Raw genomic sequence first — 20,257 nt, 5'->3', positions numbered from 1 at the left:
TTTCTTTTTTGTTTCCACAGAATGCCAAAACATTGCTACAAAAGTAAGTATTTAAACTTGAGACTCTTGTTTTTTATAATCACTTAAAATTTATAAATATCTCTTCAAATCCAATGCCAATAACCAATCTCAATTTCAGAATTACTGAAGCTTCTAAAGGATTTCAAATGGAAAAAATAGAGGATGGGTATGAAAATATGAACCAATTCACAGTGAATCTTAGTAGAGAAGAAAAAATAATACGAGAAATTGATTTTGACAGAGGTATGTAATTTATTTTTTATTATTATTATTCACCAAAATTTCTTTCTTAAATGGCAGCTGTGTTTGATTCACATGATGATACTGAGTAGGAAGCCTCAAATCAGATATTTCTCTCTATGCCAAAATGTAACCAGAGCATTATGTATCAATTATAATCAAATCTAGGTTTATTTCTTTGAAGTGCTAGGATGCCCCTGCACATTTTTTAGGATAACTGGTGTGATTATACTAAAGAAAATCCACTGCTAGAGACCTTCCTCTGGAAACAACCTGAGCCACAACTGCAGACCACACGATATGTCAAATGGCACAAAAGCAACAGTCTGATCCAGTTTGGCATCTGGTTTAGGCATGTTGGTATCTCAGACCTCCAGTCATGCATTGCCAACCACTGACCTGGTAAAAAATTGTGAAATGTTTTGTGTAAAAAGCTTCAATGGCATTAAACATATACCTAGAATTGGAAGAAGGACGTTTTTCATGACAGATTGTGCCAGATCCCAGGTAGCCTGTCCCCAAAACACACAGGGCTGTGCTGCACATTCCTCATGAGGATAACTGCATTGACAGGAATTTCTGTCCTCCTTCCCATGGAAAGGGCCAGCTTAAGATTTTAACCAGCATGTGTGTTTGGCCCCAAAGATCCTGATGGCAGCTCCAGGGCAGTGCCCAGTCCAGGCTGGTGGGAGCAGGCTCTTCTCCAGCACCCTCTCTGCCAGGCAGATTGTCAGTGACTTTGCTGTGCAATTGCAAATGGCTTTTTAATTACCTTAAGACTGAAGCCACATGGTGCTCAACCTGTCCTTTTACACATGTCCTATCAGAGGAGGAGGGAGAAGAAGAAGAGGAGGAGACAGAGGATGGCGAAGGCCTGGGTGAAGTCCACACAGAGTCATCAGGAGAGGAGGAAGAGGAGGAAGAGGTGGAAGAGGAAGGCATGGAGAGAGCACCACAGCCACCTCAGCAGGACTCCGAAGCACAGAGTGCAGGGGGAGAGCTGCTGGCTGAACCCACTCCAGCTGCCCCAGCTGGTCAGGTAAACGTCTCTGCTGTCCCACTGACCTGCCAGTTATGCTGAGTGCACCTGGCAGAGCCAGAAAATGCTCCCCTGTGCCCTGTGGGCACCAAGTCAGGCTCAGGGCTAAGGGAGTCGATGCACTGGAGGGCAAAATTATTTACTGCCCTTGTACCCATATATGAAACTTTACTTCAACCTGTGCATGTATAACTTGATAAGCAAAAAATTAGATGCTAGATAAATTAAGATATATATATGGGATACATAAGTTATAAATAAAAAAGACTCAGTTTGGGAGTTAAGTGCATTATAACGAATGTTCTGCTTGCTGTGATTTAACTCAGACTAACTGTTATAAATCAGATTATTTTTAAAATATTTATACTAAGAGAATTTGGTATTCCCTCTGGATTTAGGAAGCTTTCCAGTTTTTAGATTATACTTCTAATCTGTTTTCTGTGAATGGTGCTTGCTGCCTTCTGCTCTCATCATCCTTGGGATATGTCTAGGTAGATGCAAGAATATCATACCAAAGAGGAGAGGAAACTGCCTCTTACAACCTAACAGCAAACAGGTTCAGGGTGTGAGTATTTTAAGCCAACACTTTTCTTAGGGAATTTGACTAGAATGAGACCATAATTACTGCATATTCTAAAAGATGTACATTTAAAAATATACTTCATGTGCTACTTTAGTTTGCCTTGCATACCATTAAACTTAGTAAATTCTCCTCTTACACAATTTACTCAGTGAAGTTGCTGAGGGGGTAAAGGCTGCTGTGAATATATTTGAGGAGGCCTGTGTGAAAGCAAGAAAGCACACAAAGGATCTTTGATTGTAGCAAGCTCCCCACATAAAATGAGTGAAAATAAATACTATAGATTCATTCTTTCTTTGATCTAAAAACTTTCGTGAGTTTTCACCAGTCATGCGAAGATGCTCTTAAATTAGGCTTTACTGATTTAATCAAAATTTGAAGATTTGCAGTGACTTAACTAAACTTGTGTTCCCTAACTAATGCAAGGTTTTATTCAAACAAGAACTAGACATTAGTAATTCTGCCCACCAACATGAATTCTCTAATTTCTTAAGGCTAAATAGAGAAAGGTACAGCATGCTGCTCTAGACATTGTAAAATGCCATTAGGAGATAGTCAGGCATAAAGACAGACATGGTTTGTGGGTGCTGTGGTGTAGGGGATACCTGTATTTGAGTTTTTGCCTTCTGGTATAAAAAGGCAAAGCAAAAATGCAGTGGTGATATAACAGACTGTGTGCAGAAACCCCAAGAGCTTGATGCAGGTAGAGAGGTGCAGTTCATCTGGCTGCTCCTCTTCCTAGCACAGCAACATTGCTTGGCTTACAGCATTAATGGCAAGGCTTACGGTGGGCAAATGCTTCTCTCCAGTATTCCCTTTATTCTGACTGCTCATATCAACAGACTCACTGGCAAAAGAGTTACTCTTAACCTAAAACCCAACAAGCCATTTGTAGGTACCTACACCTCTTATTCATGGCTGGTATGGGTTCATGAAGCTCTTACGCAGAATTCCTTAAGATTTTCAAATTGAATTGTGAGTTTATCTGAATTAAGGAACCCCTTGCTCATTTCTTTCTCAGTTAGCACTCCCTTCCCAGCTAGTTCTACCCTCCTGTTCTATTGTTGGGCTCATTTATCTTCTTTCTCTTGTTTATGTTATTCAAATGATAGTTGCTTTTGCTTAGCATTTTGATTGCAATTCTTTCACATCTTATTAGTAGGACAAACCTATGTCTTGCAGTTATATCTAACAAACACAACATGCAGAACAATGTGGCTACAGCAGGAAGGTAACGTGGTGCACTCTGCTTGTTCTTCTCTTTATCTGTCCTGATTAAGGATGTTGTTGTGACACCAAGTGGTTCTCAACAGACTCCTGAGTCTGACACTCAAGTGCCGGCCACAGCTGAAACCATCGATCCCTTGTTTTACCCTAGCTGGTATAAGTCCCAATCACGGCGACCAAGCAGTCCAAGCTCAACCCCGGTGAGTGGGCTGGGGAAAGTAGGGACTCCTGTTTCTCTGGAAACAAGTGCAAAGAAGGCAGAAGCCCCGACAGCAGCAACAATCGAGGAGAGTGCACCAGGGAGTGGTAAGGAAAGTAATGCCACTGCAGCGATGTCCAAGGTCAGTGCTTCCGAAGTCACCCCAGAGGGCTGGGACGTGCAGCAAGGCGGGAACAGCAGTTGTTAAGGAAAATGTGACTTCATTTTCCTCTGCATGCTAAAGAATAAGAACAATTTCAAAAATATGAAAACAGCACAAATTGTTGTTTCAGCAAATCCACTGGATTTATAGATGGTTTCAATATGTGACAGGCTGACTGTAGCTTCAAAGCAGCATGCTGGTGGTTGCTTTTGCTTACCTGCCAGTGCACCTTGCTTGTGCCAGCTGTTATCCAAGTTACTCGTGCACAGGAGCTATTGGAGAGGCCGGTGATGTCTCTGCACATCAGATTCTTGCATGTGTTAGTGACAGAGAAATCCTGTGCATGAGATTACTCTCATCACCTGCTGACAGTCTGTGTATGTGCTGTCCTACCATGACTGGCTGAGCATGAGCAGCTATGGCTTGGCTTCGCCTTCTGCAGCTCTGTGGCTGCACCTGGAGTGCTTCCCCATGTGAGCACGAAGCTATACAAACACCCAGAGCCTTCTTGTGCGTTTGATTGCCGCTCAGTAAGGAGTCTGATTTCCTGGGTTCAGATCTGTGGCAGAGGGATTGTTCCAAGGATTCTTGAGACTTTATTAAAAGATAGAATGAAGATAATACATTTCAGCTTAGTGTTAGACACTCAGCATCATGATAGGATAACAGATACTGATGTGTTGAGTACAGAGGATGTTTTCCTTAAAATGACAATATTAGAGTTGGTATAACCTGAATTTGAACAATCCTCCTTCAGCACATGTTTATAAACTCCACATGGGCTAAAGATACAAGGAACAGAGCTGAGGGAGCTGTGCAAGGATTTGCACACTACAGCTCCAGTGTCTGGTGACCAGCCCATGAGCAGCACTCTGTAAATCAAACCATCATAATTTACAGGTTCTAGCCGCATGTTTTAACAAAGCAATTACCTGTATGTGTGCAATGAGGGGAGATTATGTTTGTGAGAGAGAGAGAGAGAAAGCAAAAGTGGGTATTAAGTATCTTGTGCTGTTTCCTTTAAGTCTGGATATGACTATATAGCATATGTAAGCAGCTATATAGTCAACAATTACAGACTGTAAGACAATAGATAAACAATCATGTGCCAGGCAAAAAGTTAGGAGAAGGAGTTCACAGAGATATGATAAAAGGGGAATTTATCTTCTGCTAGAGGTTTCAGTCAGTGACACTTGAATTTGGTGGCTGACTTCACTGACTTTCTTAACAAAAGCAACATTTTGCCACTAAATTTCTGTGGCTATTTTTCAAGTCAGGGTTTGATTTGGGAATATTTGAGTGGAATTAAAAACAAAAGTACTTTAAAATTATCAAACCTACTATGACATTATCTTCTTAAGTATATTCAAAATGAGCTGGCAAAAAATAAATTCACAGTGAAATTTATTGGTGCTGTTTCTTCTTATCAGTTACACTGATGACCAGGCAGCTTAACCTCACCATAGGTAGGTAAATTCAGTAGTAGGTGAATTTCCTGATTGATGTGGGCAGCTATCTGAAAAACGACAGCAGCCTGGTACCCAACTTTCTTCATTGAGTACCAGGAGCAAAAACAGGCACATAGGAAAGATGTCAGTTCCTGTTGGTATGTGAGTTTTGCTGCATCTCAATATTTTCCCAGGTCATAGGTGACACTGGCATTTTGGAAGAAGGAGGAGGATGTTGAGAAGAGTAGCTCATGATTTTGGTGATGTGGGAGAAAGGAGCAGGGGAAACAGCTGAGGACGGGATTGCCATTGGGCTGGAGACAGAACAAGAGATAGGAAAGCACAAGAAGCAGAAAAGTGCAGAAGAATAGGAAAAGCAGAGTGACCAAGTGAGGTGATGCCGTGAGATGATGCTGTGGTCAGATTTAAGGATCTAAACTGAGCTCTGTCTATGTGATAAAGGAAATGACTGCTGTCATGTGGCAGTAATCATTTTCAAGTATGTGAACTTCAGCTCTGTATTTTTCCTGCATGTGGTTTTACACAACCCACTCTGAAATGCTATTTTCCCTTATTTTTTATTTTATTTTTTTTTAACCCAGCTGATGTTCTTCACACCACTGTATTTACTCCCTTCCTCTAATTAAAGTATATCATGGAAAAGTGCTGTGGAAACAGAGCTTTTTCACGGAACATAGTGATAATGACTAGTTCATGTGATGACAACACTGGTGAAGCACTCTTCTTATTTTCTCACAGGAGTTAGCATTCTGCACAACACTTTTGGCATTTCTTATCATACTACATCATCTTTGGAATCTGATTCAATACATGATTTGTACTTTCATGGGTAGGAAATATTTCATTTTACCATTAACTAACAGTTCAAATAGTGCATCTGGTGATGTTCCTACATAGCTTTAAAGGATTTTTTTCCCTTTCTTCCTATCCAAAAACATCATGCTAGTTCACAGTACGAGCTGCCTAAATAATTTCTTCCTCCTCACAAATGCCACTCTTCAGCTTACTCCTGCATGGTTAAACATTGCATCTCCCTGGTTCAAAATGAAAAGAGACATTTACTGTTGCAGATATATGGGCTTGTATTTCAGTTGCTGTTCAGATGACCAGCAGCATGGAGAACCTGTTGGTTGACAGATGTGAAAAATACCAAGCTTGCTCAGTCCAACTTGTCGGGGAGGAAGAGTTGGAGAGTAATGATTGCCATCAGAGGGGTTAAGGTCTGGAAAACAAATCCACTGAGTAATCCTGCTGCCAGGATTAGCATGGCAAGCAAATCACCTGTACTCCCTTGGGTGGATGGCTCAAGCCCTACTCTTCAGAGGTCCCCATGAAAATAGTGGAAAGGGTCCTTTCACACCCCAGCTCACACAGAACACCCCACATTCCCTTCAGGTCCCACCACAGATGGTTAGAGCTATCTCTCCCACATTCCCAGTGAACATGGAGTACCAATCATGACCCTGAAATGCAGCATTTTCAGGAATCCCACACAATTTAAACAAAGGCTTTTTTTCCTTAAGTCACATTAAGAGCTGAAATATCCACAGGATCAAGGACTAAGAACTTCACTGCCAAGTGAAGTTGTCCCAAACACAAACTCTGTAATCTATACCTTAACTATTCCGTAACATCTCTTCTGAAGTAACCCCTTATTGGTAGACAATATCCATGACTTAGTTCTTCCAGCTCTAAATTTGTGGCCCTCTTAAGTAAGACATATATGTGTGTTCGATTTTCAGTGTGATATGACTGATCTACAGATAATTCTGTATTATGACTGGGATATTTAACGTTACTTACTGAAGACCAAAGCCTCTGACTCAAAAGACTTTAGTTGCATAAATTAGCCAAAAGGATTCATTGTCTGGTAGTAATTTGAATTTGAAGAGCATTGGACGATGCGAATCTCAATTAAGTTCATGGATCATCATTTAATCTTCATTTACTTGTGTTTGTTTTTGAAGATTTGTTGTATCATTAATAAAGGACATAGAGGTTGTTTTTACTCCTGGGAAATCAGGCATGTGAAGAGCACTATGCTTTCTTTCCCCTCTCTTTCTTTTTTAATTCAGAATACCTTTTGAAATTAAAAATAGACAAATGCAGAAAGTCTTATTTCTACCATTTGAGACCTCTTTCTATGTGGTCTCCAGTGACATCTTTATGATTTATTTAATAATGAAGTAGAAAGGAGGTGAAGGAAAAAGACATTTTGGTCTCAGATTCTATTTGCATAAAAATGGTTTTACTCTCCATGCATAGTGAAGTGGCTGGTTAGATAGTTTAAGTGTCTTTATCTTTCATATGAAAGATCAGGCCACTGCCCTTGTTCCTTTGTGTGATAAACCCCTGAAAGTCAATTAACAAAATTACTTTGAATAACTGTATAATTATTTATAATAATAATATAAATCTGCATGACTGTCATCATTAGAGCAGCATATAATTTATCTTCAGGCTCTTTTAATAAAATGCACCAATAGGGTTTTCATCATATTTCAGCAGCAAAAAGAGAGCAATTCCGCTATAAATTCCCAACATTTGCTTTATTTAAGGGTCGTTTCACTCTAAGAAATTGTAATGATGCATCTATAAATTTCCTGCAGAGTGTGGGAGGGTGTAGCAGCAGGGATAAGGAACAGGAGCTGCAGCCCACAGGTGTACCGATTGCTTGGTGTAAGAAGGGCCAAAAGAAGATTATTCAGCATGAACAAAATAGATAACTCTGCACTAGACAGCTTCATCCTTCTTCAGGGAGTGGCTAAGTCAGCAGTGTGGTCACCACGGGCTGCTTCTGCCTCTGACAGAGAATGAGAGGCATCTCCTGTAAGAGAGAGTTCAGCAGCAGCTGCTGCTTCTCACTTGGCACCTCTTCCACCTGCCTGCTGAGTGTGAGGTGACATTGCTCCCAACCCAGCTGCCTTTGTTCAGTGACTAAAGCTGGGGGGATCTGAGCCTCTGGAGATGACAACCAGCAGCAAATGATTACAACATGGAGAGCAGGAATAGCACTGATGAACTGCCTTGCAACCGTGAGAGGGATGTATTAGTGGCTGGTGACACAGACATCAGCAAGCAGCCCTTTCCAGTGCATGGGAGAAACAGATCTCAGAGTCCCACAACTTTCCCTCATCATATTTTGTCAGCAACATCTTTCATGCAGTGAAACCATATAGATTTGTGAGTGTTCATGAATGTCTTGGTTTGTCTGTGTCTGTGGTTACAGTTTATTTCACCTAAGATGAAGTACTGAACCGTGCATTCCATTGCTCAAATTCCCCATAAAAAAAGAGTCTATCTGTGGCTCCAAAGGATTCCAGCATATACATTTAGTCTGAAAGGGAATGCAAGTTAATCGTCCACAAACAGTGGCCTGATCTAACTTCCCTTTGCAGCCAGCAAGTACAGTGCTTTAATTCCATGAGGATATAAAATATAATCGGGACTGAACTGTTTGGGAGGAGAAATACTAATGGAATGGCCTATGCTATTCTTGTTTCATTCGTTTTAAAATTTTCTATTACTTGCTTGCCACCTTATGCCATCTGTCAGAATTACCATAAGTACAGTCCTCTCTGTATTCATGTACTGTAGTTCTCTTTGCCCTGCTGCTGAGTATTTCAATTTCAGCTGGTGATACTTCAATTTTTTTCCATGAGACAGCTTTAAATCACATCAGAGAGGTCAGTATTTAGCTAAGTTTTAGCTGATTGGTTGTCATGTCAATATGCAGACAACATGGACAAAATAAGATCATTGAAAACCAAAATAAGGCTAAGAGATTCCACTGTGATCTTTTCCCACATATGTTCACTTTCCCATCAGGGTATAAAAGGCATGGTCCCACATTTTAGCACAGTGCTTCTCTGGAATGTTTGCACAAGCATGGCAGCAGAACACACAAATAATAAACGTTCTCTTCACCAAATTGGAAACTCAGTCTTGCCAATCTGCTCAGGTAAAGAAGACAGGTACCTACTTTAATCCAGCTGTTCCAAGCAGGATTTCTTGCTCAGGAGAAGGCAGCCTTGCAAGGCTGATCTTGCAGAAATTGTGCTAAGAAAGGGTCTCCATTTCCTCTGGCCAGCCCAACACAGCCTTCCCACAGTTTTCCCCCAGAGCAGAACACCTGCAGGTATGGCCCAGGTAGCTCTCTTCCAAGACACCAGCTGCTGCTCCAAAGGTTCTCTGCTCCCTGCAACAAGTGTGTTTAGTGCTAATGAAAGATCCAGGAATGCAGACAGCAAAAATGAACTTGAGATTTGCAATCTAGGTCTTGATATACCTGTATTTTACTTTTCCTTAGGTAGAAAATTGATGAGTTTATTCTTGTACCATTAAAAAATCTGCAAGTTTTGACTGAATGAAAATGAGTCATCTATTCTCCATGAAGCTGAGCTTTTTGTAGCAGACCCTTGAATCAGCTGGTATAGAAGCCAAATCAAACTCTGTTTCAGTCTTCTTCCTAAACATCTCTTAAATTTCATCCTGGGCAGGGGGTGGGGGTGGGGGGAAAGTGTTCAGCCTGTACCTGAACTATAGGACAAACACTAGATGCAAGAAACTCAGTTAGCAGTCAAGAAATTCTGCCTTTGCTTCTCAGTAGTTTCACTCAGTGAGTTGGGGCTCAGTGATAGCAGCTATGTCTGTGGTCACTCTGACTGATGTTCAGTTGCTGGCAAATTTTGCCTGTAAATTTCCATTTTGTATCTTGACTTTGTGCTTCAGGTGAATTTTTTCCCCCTTAGTTTGGCAATACATGCAGAGGAAATCAGGAAAGTGTTGATTGTTCCTCTTTTAACACCTCCCTCTCCCTTAATTTTGAGAATTACCTGGGTGATTCAGAGGCAGCAGTGATGAGTCGTGAGGGCAATGCATTAAGACCAGATTTCAGACAACAGTTTCTCATAATTAATATGAGTGGCAAATACTTCACCTGAAGTTTTCCTTCAAATAGTCTGCTCTGCCGTTTGACTGGTGAGTCATAGATACCATCTGATTTATGGATATTTCATTTTTCTCAGTCTATTACTAAGAAAAGGATCTCCACAATGAGAGTTTGGACAAAATTATTTTTTCTGTTGAAATTAATACAAAGCCAGGCTCACCTAGACATTGTCTTTCTGTGACTTGATCATTTAAATACTGAATTCTACCTCCATTCAGCCTCCTCTTCCAAGCACCACTCGTTCTGTTCATCGTTAAGGAGTTTGGAAAGGAAAATAGAATGTCAACAAAAAATATTTCTTAATCACAGATGAACTGTGTCTGGTTTACATCGCATTATGGTAGTTATATGTCACAACCACACAAACCATCTGCTTGTGGAATATTTGGTTAGTTATCTTACTGCCTTGAGGCAGTCCAGGCTTTCAGTGCAGCCATTCACTCACCTCTGGAAAGCAGCACTGGTAGTCCTGTACCCACTGGAGATGGATCAATATTTAAATGCCAGCCTATTTGATTGAAAATCCCAGTGGTGGTAATTAGTTAACTGGGCCTGAGCCCCAGTGTTGGGGTCACTCCACTTGCAGGGTTTCCAAGCTTGTGAGAGGTGAGGGGCTGGACTGCAGCACCCTGCAGTGCCCACCTACCATGCATTTAAAATGGAGATAAAGACCAGGGGGCTGCATGTGCAGCCAAAATTAAATGGAAAATAGGGAGACAGACATATCAAACAGTGATGATTCAGCCTTGTATCTCTTTTCAGGTGATTTATCTCTTTTCAGGTGATATATATTCCTGGCATCTTTGCAATAATCTTCAGGTCATTAAGTAAGAGACCAGTGACTAATTAAAAAACCCTGTTATCCCTGGCTGTCAGCCAAGAGGTGGTGCGATGTTCAAACCATGCTACAGATGTCAAACACAGACATCATGCCTTTGACTGAGCAGAAAATGAGGATCTCACGGTCCTGGAGGATAAGTGATCTGAATTTCTCATTGCTCTTTTCAATTTAGAGAGCACCCTATAAAATCTGCCTGAGTCTATTTCAGACACTGAAGGTGGTGATCGAAATACAGATCAGTCACTCAGAGCACTCCTGGTTCAGCACTTCTGTACACAGAAGTGGTTTTTGTTCATGATGAAATACTTGCTGTATGACTTATTCTATTACAAAATGCCTTACTGAGAAAATATAGCTGTCATTTCCCCCATTAGTGCTGATGAGCCTCTTCAACATCTGGCAAAAGATTTGTTTTTAAAACACATTTATTTTGATATTTATGCACAATTTCAAAGTTTAATTTTATAAAATAAATAAATTTATTTTTTAAAAGAAATTGAGTCTGTGCTTGCCCAACATGCAGGTCAGTTCCAAGCTTGCCTCTAGTGACAGTGACTGCAATCTGTACTCGATACCCTATCAATACCTGATCAATAATTGTGACTGAATCCAAAGCTCTAAGATCAGAATTTATCACCGCTTCCTTGGACTTCACCTGGGAACTGTGTGAGATGGACAGAAAGAAGCTTGATTTAATATCTTGCTCATCACTTGGCTGAGTGCTGTGCAAGCAGGCCAGCATTGCTAACGGGCAAGCAGAGATTGCAATGTGAGATTTGATGTGACAGACATCCATCTGGGCAATCACAGTGCTACTCACCGAGCAATTTTGGAGTTTTGGAGCGGAGTTATAGCTTGGATAACAGCTTCAGTTGCTGTGGTTGCAGTAAGGAGCAGATTCAGGCAACTGGAGACATGGAAAAATGAGCACACAAAGAAAATGTGGTAGCAGCAACAGCTGATGAGGGAAAAAATATGGTAACTGTGGCCAAGACTCTTTTCTGTTATGTGGTGGCTTTGTGGAATGACAACAGGTTGCTTTAGCTGACAGTCTGGTTTTTTGTCCTGCACCTCCACTGGTTTTATCCCTCAGAGAAGCTGTGCTGCGTCCACATCACACATACACCACTCTCACCACCTGCATCCTTACAAGAGCCCAGGTCAGTCAGTCACTCACAATGTGAGCAGCACAGGATGAGCCTCCAAGCATGGGATGTGTCTGTCTACACACCTCAAAGCTATGCTGGCTCTGTTATCTGATCCCATGAATGGAGCTCCAGGGTGAATCACAGTCTGAACTATCACTCTGTGTCACTCATTGGATTTGCAAAGGTGCCATTTACAGAGGAAGAAAAAGCTTTGATATACAAAAGTCCATATTAGTCAAAGACTGCCTGACAGAAACAGACAAGACATTAAACCATTACTATTTTTGCTACTTCTCCCTGAAAGCTGACAGTGAAGTTTCTACAACATGGATTAGATTGATTACTGCTGTGGAGAAATTCTTAGAAGTCTTTACTTCACATTTAACTTGTTAATCTGAAATCATATCTATTTGTGTGACAAAGCAGCAGTAAGAGGAAGAGGGAAGAACTGGTATTCATGAGTAGCTTCCTGGCACTGGTGACCAGTGTGTACTACGTGACCAGCACTTACTCCTGCAGCCTCTCAATAGGATCCTTCCTTTGCTAGACAGCTCTCCAGCAGGGCTGGAAGTGAGCAGAAATGGTAAAAGGCTGATTGATCAGGAGGTCCCAAAAACCCTTCACTCCAAGAGGAACGAAGAATGATGTGGATAAATGCAGGACAAACTGTTCTGATCATGCAGCCTTAATATTTGCGTATTTTTAAGACTTTCTTCTTGGGTTTACTTTATTTTCCTGGGCAGGAGCAGGACTAGGTTTCCTGCAAATATGTAGTGGATTACTCTCAATAAAAAGTTGGATCAGTGAGGTGCTGCAATGGGTCAAACATTACACAAGTATGTTATTTCTGCCTTTTCTTCTTTGGGTCATGAAAAAAATAGGTGAATTATATAAGGTAACTGTATTTAATTTGTCCCAAGTAATGCTGAGAAAAAGGCTGCTCTCCCACACCATGCTCTAATGCAGTTTCCACCACAGGTTCAAGTGTCTGGACCTCCATGTCCCGTGGCAGATATGTGGAACCTATACCAAAATAAGCCAGTTGTGCTGTTTTCCTCTGAAATATATTTTATCACTTTGAGATCATTATGTAGGAGGATCTGCATTAGACATTATCCACATAATGTTAATTGTAATGCAGTGATGATCTATTGAAGCATCTCCTCCCAATGGACTTTTAAAATTCATTACTGACCACTATTAAGGAGTGATATGTCTAATTCTGTGTCTGATGGAGCTTGTCTGTGCATATAATTTTGTCTGCTATCTTATGTATTTCTGTGGCAGGTAATTGTAGCAAATATTTTGGAGAATGCTCTGTTGATTCCTACTGATAAAAAAAAAAATCCATGCAAAATAAGCAGCCTCTTAGCTTTGAAACAATATTGTTGTGACAGCTGCCAGGTGTTATGCTGAAGGAGCTAGACTGCATAAAAATCTGAAAACAAAATGCTTGAACTAAAGTTTAAACTATTTAAAAATAACCTGTTGTGCTCCCTTTGTTTCCGCTGCCTGGAAGTGTTGAGTGCCAGAAGTGTAACACTTGACATTTGAGGCAGACAAACATAGCCTACAGATTCTGTGATTGCTTTGCAACCAGCTAGCATTTTTTAATCATGCTTGTTCTTGTCAACACTGGGGGTTGTTTCTAAACAAGCCAGCTAAAAATGGGAATTAAATTTAATTTCTAGCTCATTTTCTGAGACTACAGAAACCTTGGAAGCAAGAAACCTGTATTTTCACTGTTTCTCTCTCCAAGACCCACACTTTCTAACAAATTCACACCCTTGCTCTCCTGCTGGATCAAGAGTAAGCAGCAAAAGCACTGGGTAGTTCATGTGCCTCTAAGGGTGTGGATCCATTTTTTCCTCTGGCAGCAAAGGTGATTCAGGAGTTTTTTTGCCAAATGGCCCTGCCTCTTATTGCTGCCCAGATGCCACCACTTACAGGGTGCTGAGGCAGCTGTTTGTTGAGCTGTGCTGAAACCAAATCATTCAAATGATCCGGGTTTAAAAATAGCTTCCTTCACCTCAAAAAAACCAACCAAAAATTGATGTCGTTCCAGTGACATTCCCATTCCTAGCACAGCCCTTCAAAGAGCTGCAGCAATGCAAATGGGCAGTGAACCATAGAACAAAAGCAGGCAGAGGTGAATGGGGACCCAAGGGACAAAACCTGCTTTGGTTAGCATTGTTCCTCCAGAAGACCTTCATATAGGTTGTAGCCAACCACCTCATCCTTCTGCATTAAAGTAGATTATGAAGCCATTCAGCCCTTCGCCTTTCCTCCCCATTTCCTAAATTTAAGAGTATGTGATCTTGTAAAATAATACTGCAGTCAAAGTTCTGAATTCCTGTCAAGGAGTTTTTTGATATTCTGAAATACTTGGCTGGAATCTTGCTTGTATACTTGCTTAAAAGGCAGATCTGGTCTAACCCAGCCGCCCAGAGTGTCTGTAGAGTCAGTAGAAAGGAACAGGTACCTCCAAAGGGCAATCCACTTCTTTGAGGATGGGACAAATCACCTTCTGATTGTGTCTTTCTCTAATCACTCCCATTAGAGGGAATGAATAGAGTTTGCTTGAGTAGATATCTTGTTTCTGGATGACTAAAGTTTGTCAGTACAGATCCCAGCCTTTGTACCTAAAGGCTACAGAGGTAGTGCTGGTAAAGCAGAAAACAATGTGTAGACTTCATTGTATTTTAAATGTCTAAAAAGCCTAGTCTACATATTTTTCCCCAGCATAAATAGGATAACTGCTGGACCTAATAGATGAAAATGTTATGACAAACCATCCCACTGACATCTTTCCTCTTCTCCACACCCTTTTACAAGAACATTATACAGATTTAAGTAGAGCCCTGCTTAAGGAAGCAAATAGTAAAAGATGCTGAATATTTGCAACTTTGAAACTACTCATCAGGCTCAACTCTGAGATCCTTATACTGTTTATTCATGCAAATTCTAGCGTGCCAGATGCTGAGGAGTGCTGAATGGTTGCTCAGTGGGAGTTGTGGTTGCTCAGCACCTCCATAGAATTGGCATGTAAACTCCAGCCTGGACTTTGCTTATGGGAAAAACAAAACCAACCATCAGTCATGCATGGTTCTCTCCCCACTTCATGAGCTGGCCTGGTGAAAATTCCTGGTGCTTGTTGAAAGCACCATCTGATGTCACTCGACACCACAGGGGAAAACATAAATCAAAGTGTAAGTATTCAGCACTCTCTCAGCATTGCCCTAATGTGATTAATGTAATCTGAGGTAAACTCTTTAGTTATTCCTTATTACTTTTAGGGACCCAAAGGGTTGGGACTTGTTATTCTAGGTAATGTGAAAAACAAGTCCTACCCATGAGATCTCCAAGGCAAAGATAAATCTCAGGTAGAAGCTTGACAAGTTATCTAATAGCAATGGACAGACACAATGAAGTGTTGAATCTGGACTATCTTAACAGCATGTGGCAAGGGCTGTGCCATGCTCAGCACTGAGCTTTCCTCTGGGAGCAGAGTAGGGTTGCAGTAATAGGGAGAGCAAAATAATCCAGCGTGAGATTACAAGGACCTACAGAGCGGTCAAATGCCTTAATCTCAGTGACCTGCTTCTGCATTCCATCTTTCACAATCACAGCCTGGTTCAAAACAGGCCTTTTTCTGTAAAATCTACGGCTGAAATCCTTGTCTTGGACAATTTCAGCACGCTATATAGCTCTGAGTTGTGTGGGCTGCTGTTGGAAGGGAAGAATGGGCTTAGTAACATGGACAAAGTTGCTGCTGGCACCTTTTGATGGTTTCTCGTCTTACACGAAGAGAGCATACCTCAGTCACTGTATGATTCAGAGACAAGCACTGAAGTGTCACAGGTGTGAAAACACAAGCCTAAAAGCCAGGTAATGGCCCTACTGTCAGTTTTGTGCTTGCTTCACTCCTGGCTGGGTGTGATGGAAAATGATTGGTCTTGGAAAGGCACATCGAGGTATTGCAGACTAGCAGCCTGCTGAGTCCGGCAAGGTGCAGGGAGCAAATGCTTCATCCAGCCAAACCCAGTGGGAATGTGTTGGAGTTCCAGCATTGTTTTGCTGACACAGGAAGATGTCATCGCAGCAAAATATGAAGGAGTTAACACATTATGAAATACAGCTTTGGCAGTGATGCAGACAAAGATTGTTTTGCTTGAAATGCAGTACCAGCAGAAGTGGTTAACAGGGTAATGCAGTTACCCTTGCCAGTCTAAGTCATTGGATTGTGCTTTCTTTCTTCTTCTATAATAGGACCAAATCCTATGAAACACTCAGTGTAACTTTAAACTTATAGATAGTTCTTTGCTTCAAAGTTAATCTTGATTTAATGTAAATTTTGGGATGGTGGGTTAAAGTGGGAAAAAAAAAAAATAAAAAAGCAGGAATTGTGTTTTAAACCACTTGCCAGTCCCATTCCTTTACAGAGTAAGAAGTGAGGAAGGTTGTCCCATGCCTGCTTACACATACTGCTGAGGGCTTGGCACACAAATTTGTTCAACCAGTTTCAAAATTGCTCTTAGCTAGTCCAGGCACTCTGACTTGCCCTTCCAAAAATAAAGGCAAAAATTTTCACAAAATACTAATAAACCACCTACGCTCCTGCATCTACCAAGATCAAGAGAGTGCCAAATGCCTTATAACTCAGAAAGTCTAGCTGTGTATTTACTGTAATCAGGTTGAAAGATTTGCAATCAGCACTTTCCAGGGCTGAGAGGTAGATCTTCTATTATCAGGCCTCAATTAGCTACCTGCCTTTCAGCTGAAGATCTGGCCCCCTGGGCCCAATTCCGTACCATATTTTTCCATGAGCCTGGGAGAAAGCCCTTCTCATCAGCATTGCTGGAAATGGGATTTTCCATTCAAGTAGGCAGCTGTTTTTCTCATGTTTTCACCATGCTCATGGCCTCAATAAAACACATTATAAAGTTAGCAAGCAAAAGCTATTTTCATCTGCAAGATCCCCGTTTGGGTTTTGCAGTAAGTAGCAATCAGTGCCTTGCTTTGAAAACATGAATCTAAGTCAAAGATAGGTCCACATCTCAAAGAGTAAAGCAGTTTTTCAGATAATGTTTAATTGAAATTAATAGGGCTGTTTCATTTAAATTTCATTTAAATTCAATTTAAAGCAATCAAGGATCTTGTTGATGAAAATGTCACTGTGAACTCTAATTAGATATAAACAAAGAAACACGGGTCTATTTCTTCTCATACCTTCATGCTGTCTTGTTTGTTGGTGATACAAATAGCTGGTAACTGGAATGAAGCCCATTAGCCAATTTATACTTCACACACCACTAGTTCTTACTTATTCTTGTGGTACACTTTAACAGTAAGTACACACAAAAATGCCCAGGAAAATCATCCATCCCATGCTTCAGCTGCTCACAAGCATCCCCGCTTCAGTGTTTGTTGCTGGATGTGTCTATTAGCAACACTGCTTTAGTAGCTTTCTGTTTTAGGACAATTCTATAAATGATCGAGATGCTGGAATTCAGAGGATATTACTTTGTCATTTGCCCTCTATTGAGTAGTATGTTGACATCAAATAGTTCACCTGAGATCATGCTGAGGTTTCCAAAGTGAGCTAAAACCCTGCACAAAGAAGACTGGCAGCATGACTGGTTTAACTTTAGGAATGTACAATAACAAATTTGTGCATCAAGAAATACAAAAGGCAAAAAAATCCTGTATATTGCAAGTTAAATTGTGGTTTTAATGATGAAGACACAAGGCTTTCCTTAGCTAGCAAACCACCCATTTTTGTATTTTTTATCTTTATTAGGATTTCTGATACTATCACAAAGTAGTCTTCATTCTTTGCCAAAGAGATCTAGAACTAGTAAAATATTTCTGCCTATTACACTGCTCTGTTAAATATTCAACTAATTTTAGAAATTCCTTTTATTAGCAGCTACAGTATACATGTCCAGATTACTTTTTCTACTGAAAGTGTAGGATACCTTTGCAAAAAAAGAGGGATATAAACTGAAGTTTATATTTCTCTATTATTTTTTCCTGTTCCTCATCTGAGTTAAATTGAAGTGAAATAAATATTAGAAGGCTTTAAAGAAAAATAAATAAATAAAACACTTCCAAAGCAGATTTCATAACAGCAGAACGAATATCATTTTGAGTGGCAATGCACTGGCAATAACATTTGGCTCTGGTTCACATCAATCTGGAGGCCCAGCTACACAAGCCAAGCTGGCTCAGGATCACTTCTGAACAGGCATTTATCACCTTCAGTGATAAATAATAATAATATTCCAGAGGTCCAAATCAGGACTAAGCCCTTAGAACAGATGAGACGTGCTCACCCAGCATAATCCTTCCTCAGACACTGGTCATGGCAAAAGTCTTTCTGACTTATTTGGTGCTAGAAGCCTTGTCTTAGCTTCCCAAGTTTCCATGCTCCCTGCCTTTTCCCTTCTTTCCCACTTCATTCTGTTTCCCTGCATGTTGTGAAATCTTACTGATTTTAATGCAATTCATGTTTTCCTCTTCCATTTATCAACCTTTCCTTCCTTTGCAGACTGGTTCTGAACCATACCCTCAAGGACGAGTGGAGGAAGCTCCTGTGAGCAGTGAGAGGGGTGACGAGCCGGCTCGTCATGTCTTCTCCTTCTCCTGGTTGAACTCACTGAATGAATGATGACTCACTCTGGCTGGCTTCTGTTGTGCTTCTCCTCAGAAGGACCATGAGCACAGGCAGCCTGGCTGCAGTCAGCAAAGAAACTGGCCTGGGAAGGGACATCTGAGCAGGATTCGTTCCTACGAACTCAGCTGACCTCCACGTCATACACTTGAATTGACAGACCTGAGAGGGAGGGGAGCATGGGGACAGGTTACGATATGTATTGTAGTCAGAGTGTTTTCCAGTAATTTCTTGCTTCCAAGAGGGAAGAAGCATCACTACAGCTTTAGGCTGTGCACTGCTAGTATTTTGTAACTCACTTGATGGCACATCCCCATGTAGGTGTAAACACTTCACCAATGTTCTTAGCTAAAATGCTGGTATGATATTCTCTAGTAGCATCCTTTGCCAAAACAGTGTTTCTTCTCAGTATCCTCCTGCGTCCCCACTTGTCAGTGCTGGTGACTTCAGTGACACTATCATGTCCTTGGCAGCCCCAAGTCAGGGTTGTGTCTAACAGTACTGGTGCCTCCCAGGCTGCGGAGGCTGAACACGGCAGGGAAGAAAGAAGCTGCCATTTCTTCCTTTGCACTTGCTCTTCCTACTAAACCACAACAGATGACGCTCACAGAAACACATTATTTGTAAGGAAGATTCCCAGTGGCAGGAGTGAAGAAGATGCACATATCCAAAGCACTGGCCAAGACCCCCACACAGCTATGAGTGTGTGGGGCAGTTGCTGAAGTGCTGCCCAGTCTGTCCAGCCATAACCTGTGTCCGTGTCTTCTCAGCCATCGGTGTGTGTACAAAAGGGGACGTGTTCTTACACGAAACCAGAGTGAAATTAGGTAGTCACAGGTACTAAACTCACTCAAGGTTTAATTTGAAGCCCCTGTGCTGTGCTGTAGAAAAGGCAAATGCTGACTGTCCTGTTCTGTGTGCCTTGCAGATGTTGAGCCACCAAATGAAATCAAATTTGTGTCTTAAAAGAGGCTCTACAAGTTGCTCTGAAGGCAACACTCTGATTTTTGTCACTGGGAGTAGGGTGTCAACACACAGTAGCGTTTGAGAGATTGTCAGGCTGCCGGGAGCACTCGGTGCCATAGGGGACCAGGTGTCAAGCTCTGCAATAGGGTTATGGGTGGATCTTTCCCAAATCCCCGAGCCAGGCCCGCGGTGCACTCTTTTGGCAGGGGCCTTGTGGGGCCATAAGACTGCGCTGTGCCCCAGCAGGACTGGTGAGCTGGCAGTGCAGACTGGTTAGCAGGCTGTGGGGGGTGAGCCCCTGTCCTGGACACCTGTCACTACCGGCCCGAGTGACATCAACCCTCGCTGGTATCTGTTTTCCGTGGAGAACGCTCCCTGGAAAACTCTCCTGCGAGTTTTGGAGGGCTGCGCAGGCGAGCTCCGCGCTAAGCTTTGGAGCTCGCACAACCCAGAACGAGCGCCGCCCAGCACCGCCACCGCATCGCCTCCGGCTGCTGGAGCAGCTTTTCCCTGGGATTTGGTTCGGGGTGAGGGATTTACTATTTTTCCCTAGTCGTCCTGGAAATTTCCCCCAGTTCCTCGTGGGAAGTTTCTCCACACCCACTACCGCCTCCCTAGAAGCCACTGGGAGGGACCCCGCTTGGGCACCCGTCGGGACGGGGAAAGCCGAAGCAGGGAGGACCTGCCCTTTTTGGGGTGCGGGGAGGATGCAAAAACGCAAAAGAGATGCGGGAGCGCCT

The 20,257-nt window shown here is 41.8% G+C and overlaps 1 protein-coding gene across 3 annotated transcripts in view; it reads left to right on the top strand.

Moving 5' to 3' along the window:
* TRIM55 (tripartite motif containing 55) overlaps nt 1-19,519 on the top strand; it is a 55,087-nt gene extending 35,568 nt beyond the window's left edge. For 2 of the 3 annotated variants that reach the window (XM_086886626.1, XM_086886629.1), the window contains 4 exons: nt 21-43; nt 140-264; nt 1,089-1,300; nt 18,429-19,519. In XM_086886626.1, coding sequence (XP_086742752.1) covers nt 21-43; nt 140-264; nt 1,089-1,300; nt 18,429-18,548 — 480 coding nt within the window. In that variant the 3' untranslated portion in view covers nt 18,549-19,519. Of the gene's footprint in view, nt 1-20; nt 44-139; nt 265-1,088; nt 1,301-3,160; nt 3,449-5,676; nt 5,768-6,029; nt 6,271-18,428 lie in introns of those variants that run through there. The other variant, XM_086886633.1, reaches the window with a different exon arrangement.
* Nucleotides 19,520-20,257: the final 738 nt, after the last annotated feature.

This window comes from Cyanistes caeruleus, chromosome 1 (genome assembly GCF_971803275.1).
Source record: "Cyanistes caeruleus chromosome 1, bCyaCae1.hap1.1, whole genome shotgun sequence".
NCBI lineage: Eukaryota > Metazoa > Chordata > Aves > Passeriformes > Paridae > Cyanistes > Cyanistes caeruleus.
The sequence above is the reverse complement of the archived record's forward strand: the minus strand, read 5'-3'. Positions and strand labels throughout refer to the sequence as shown.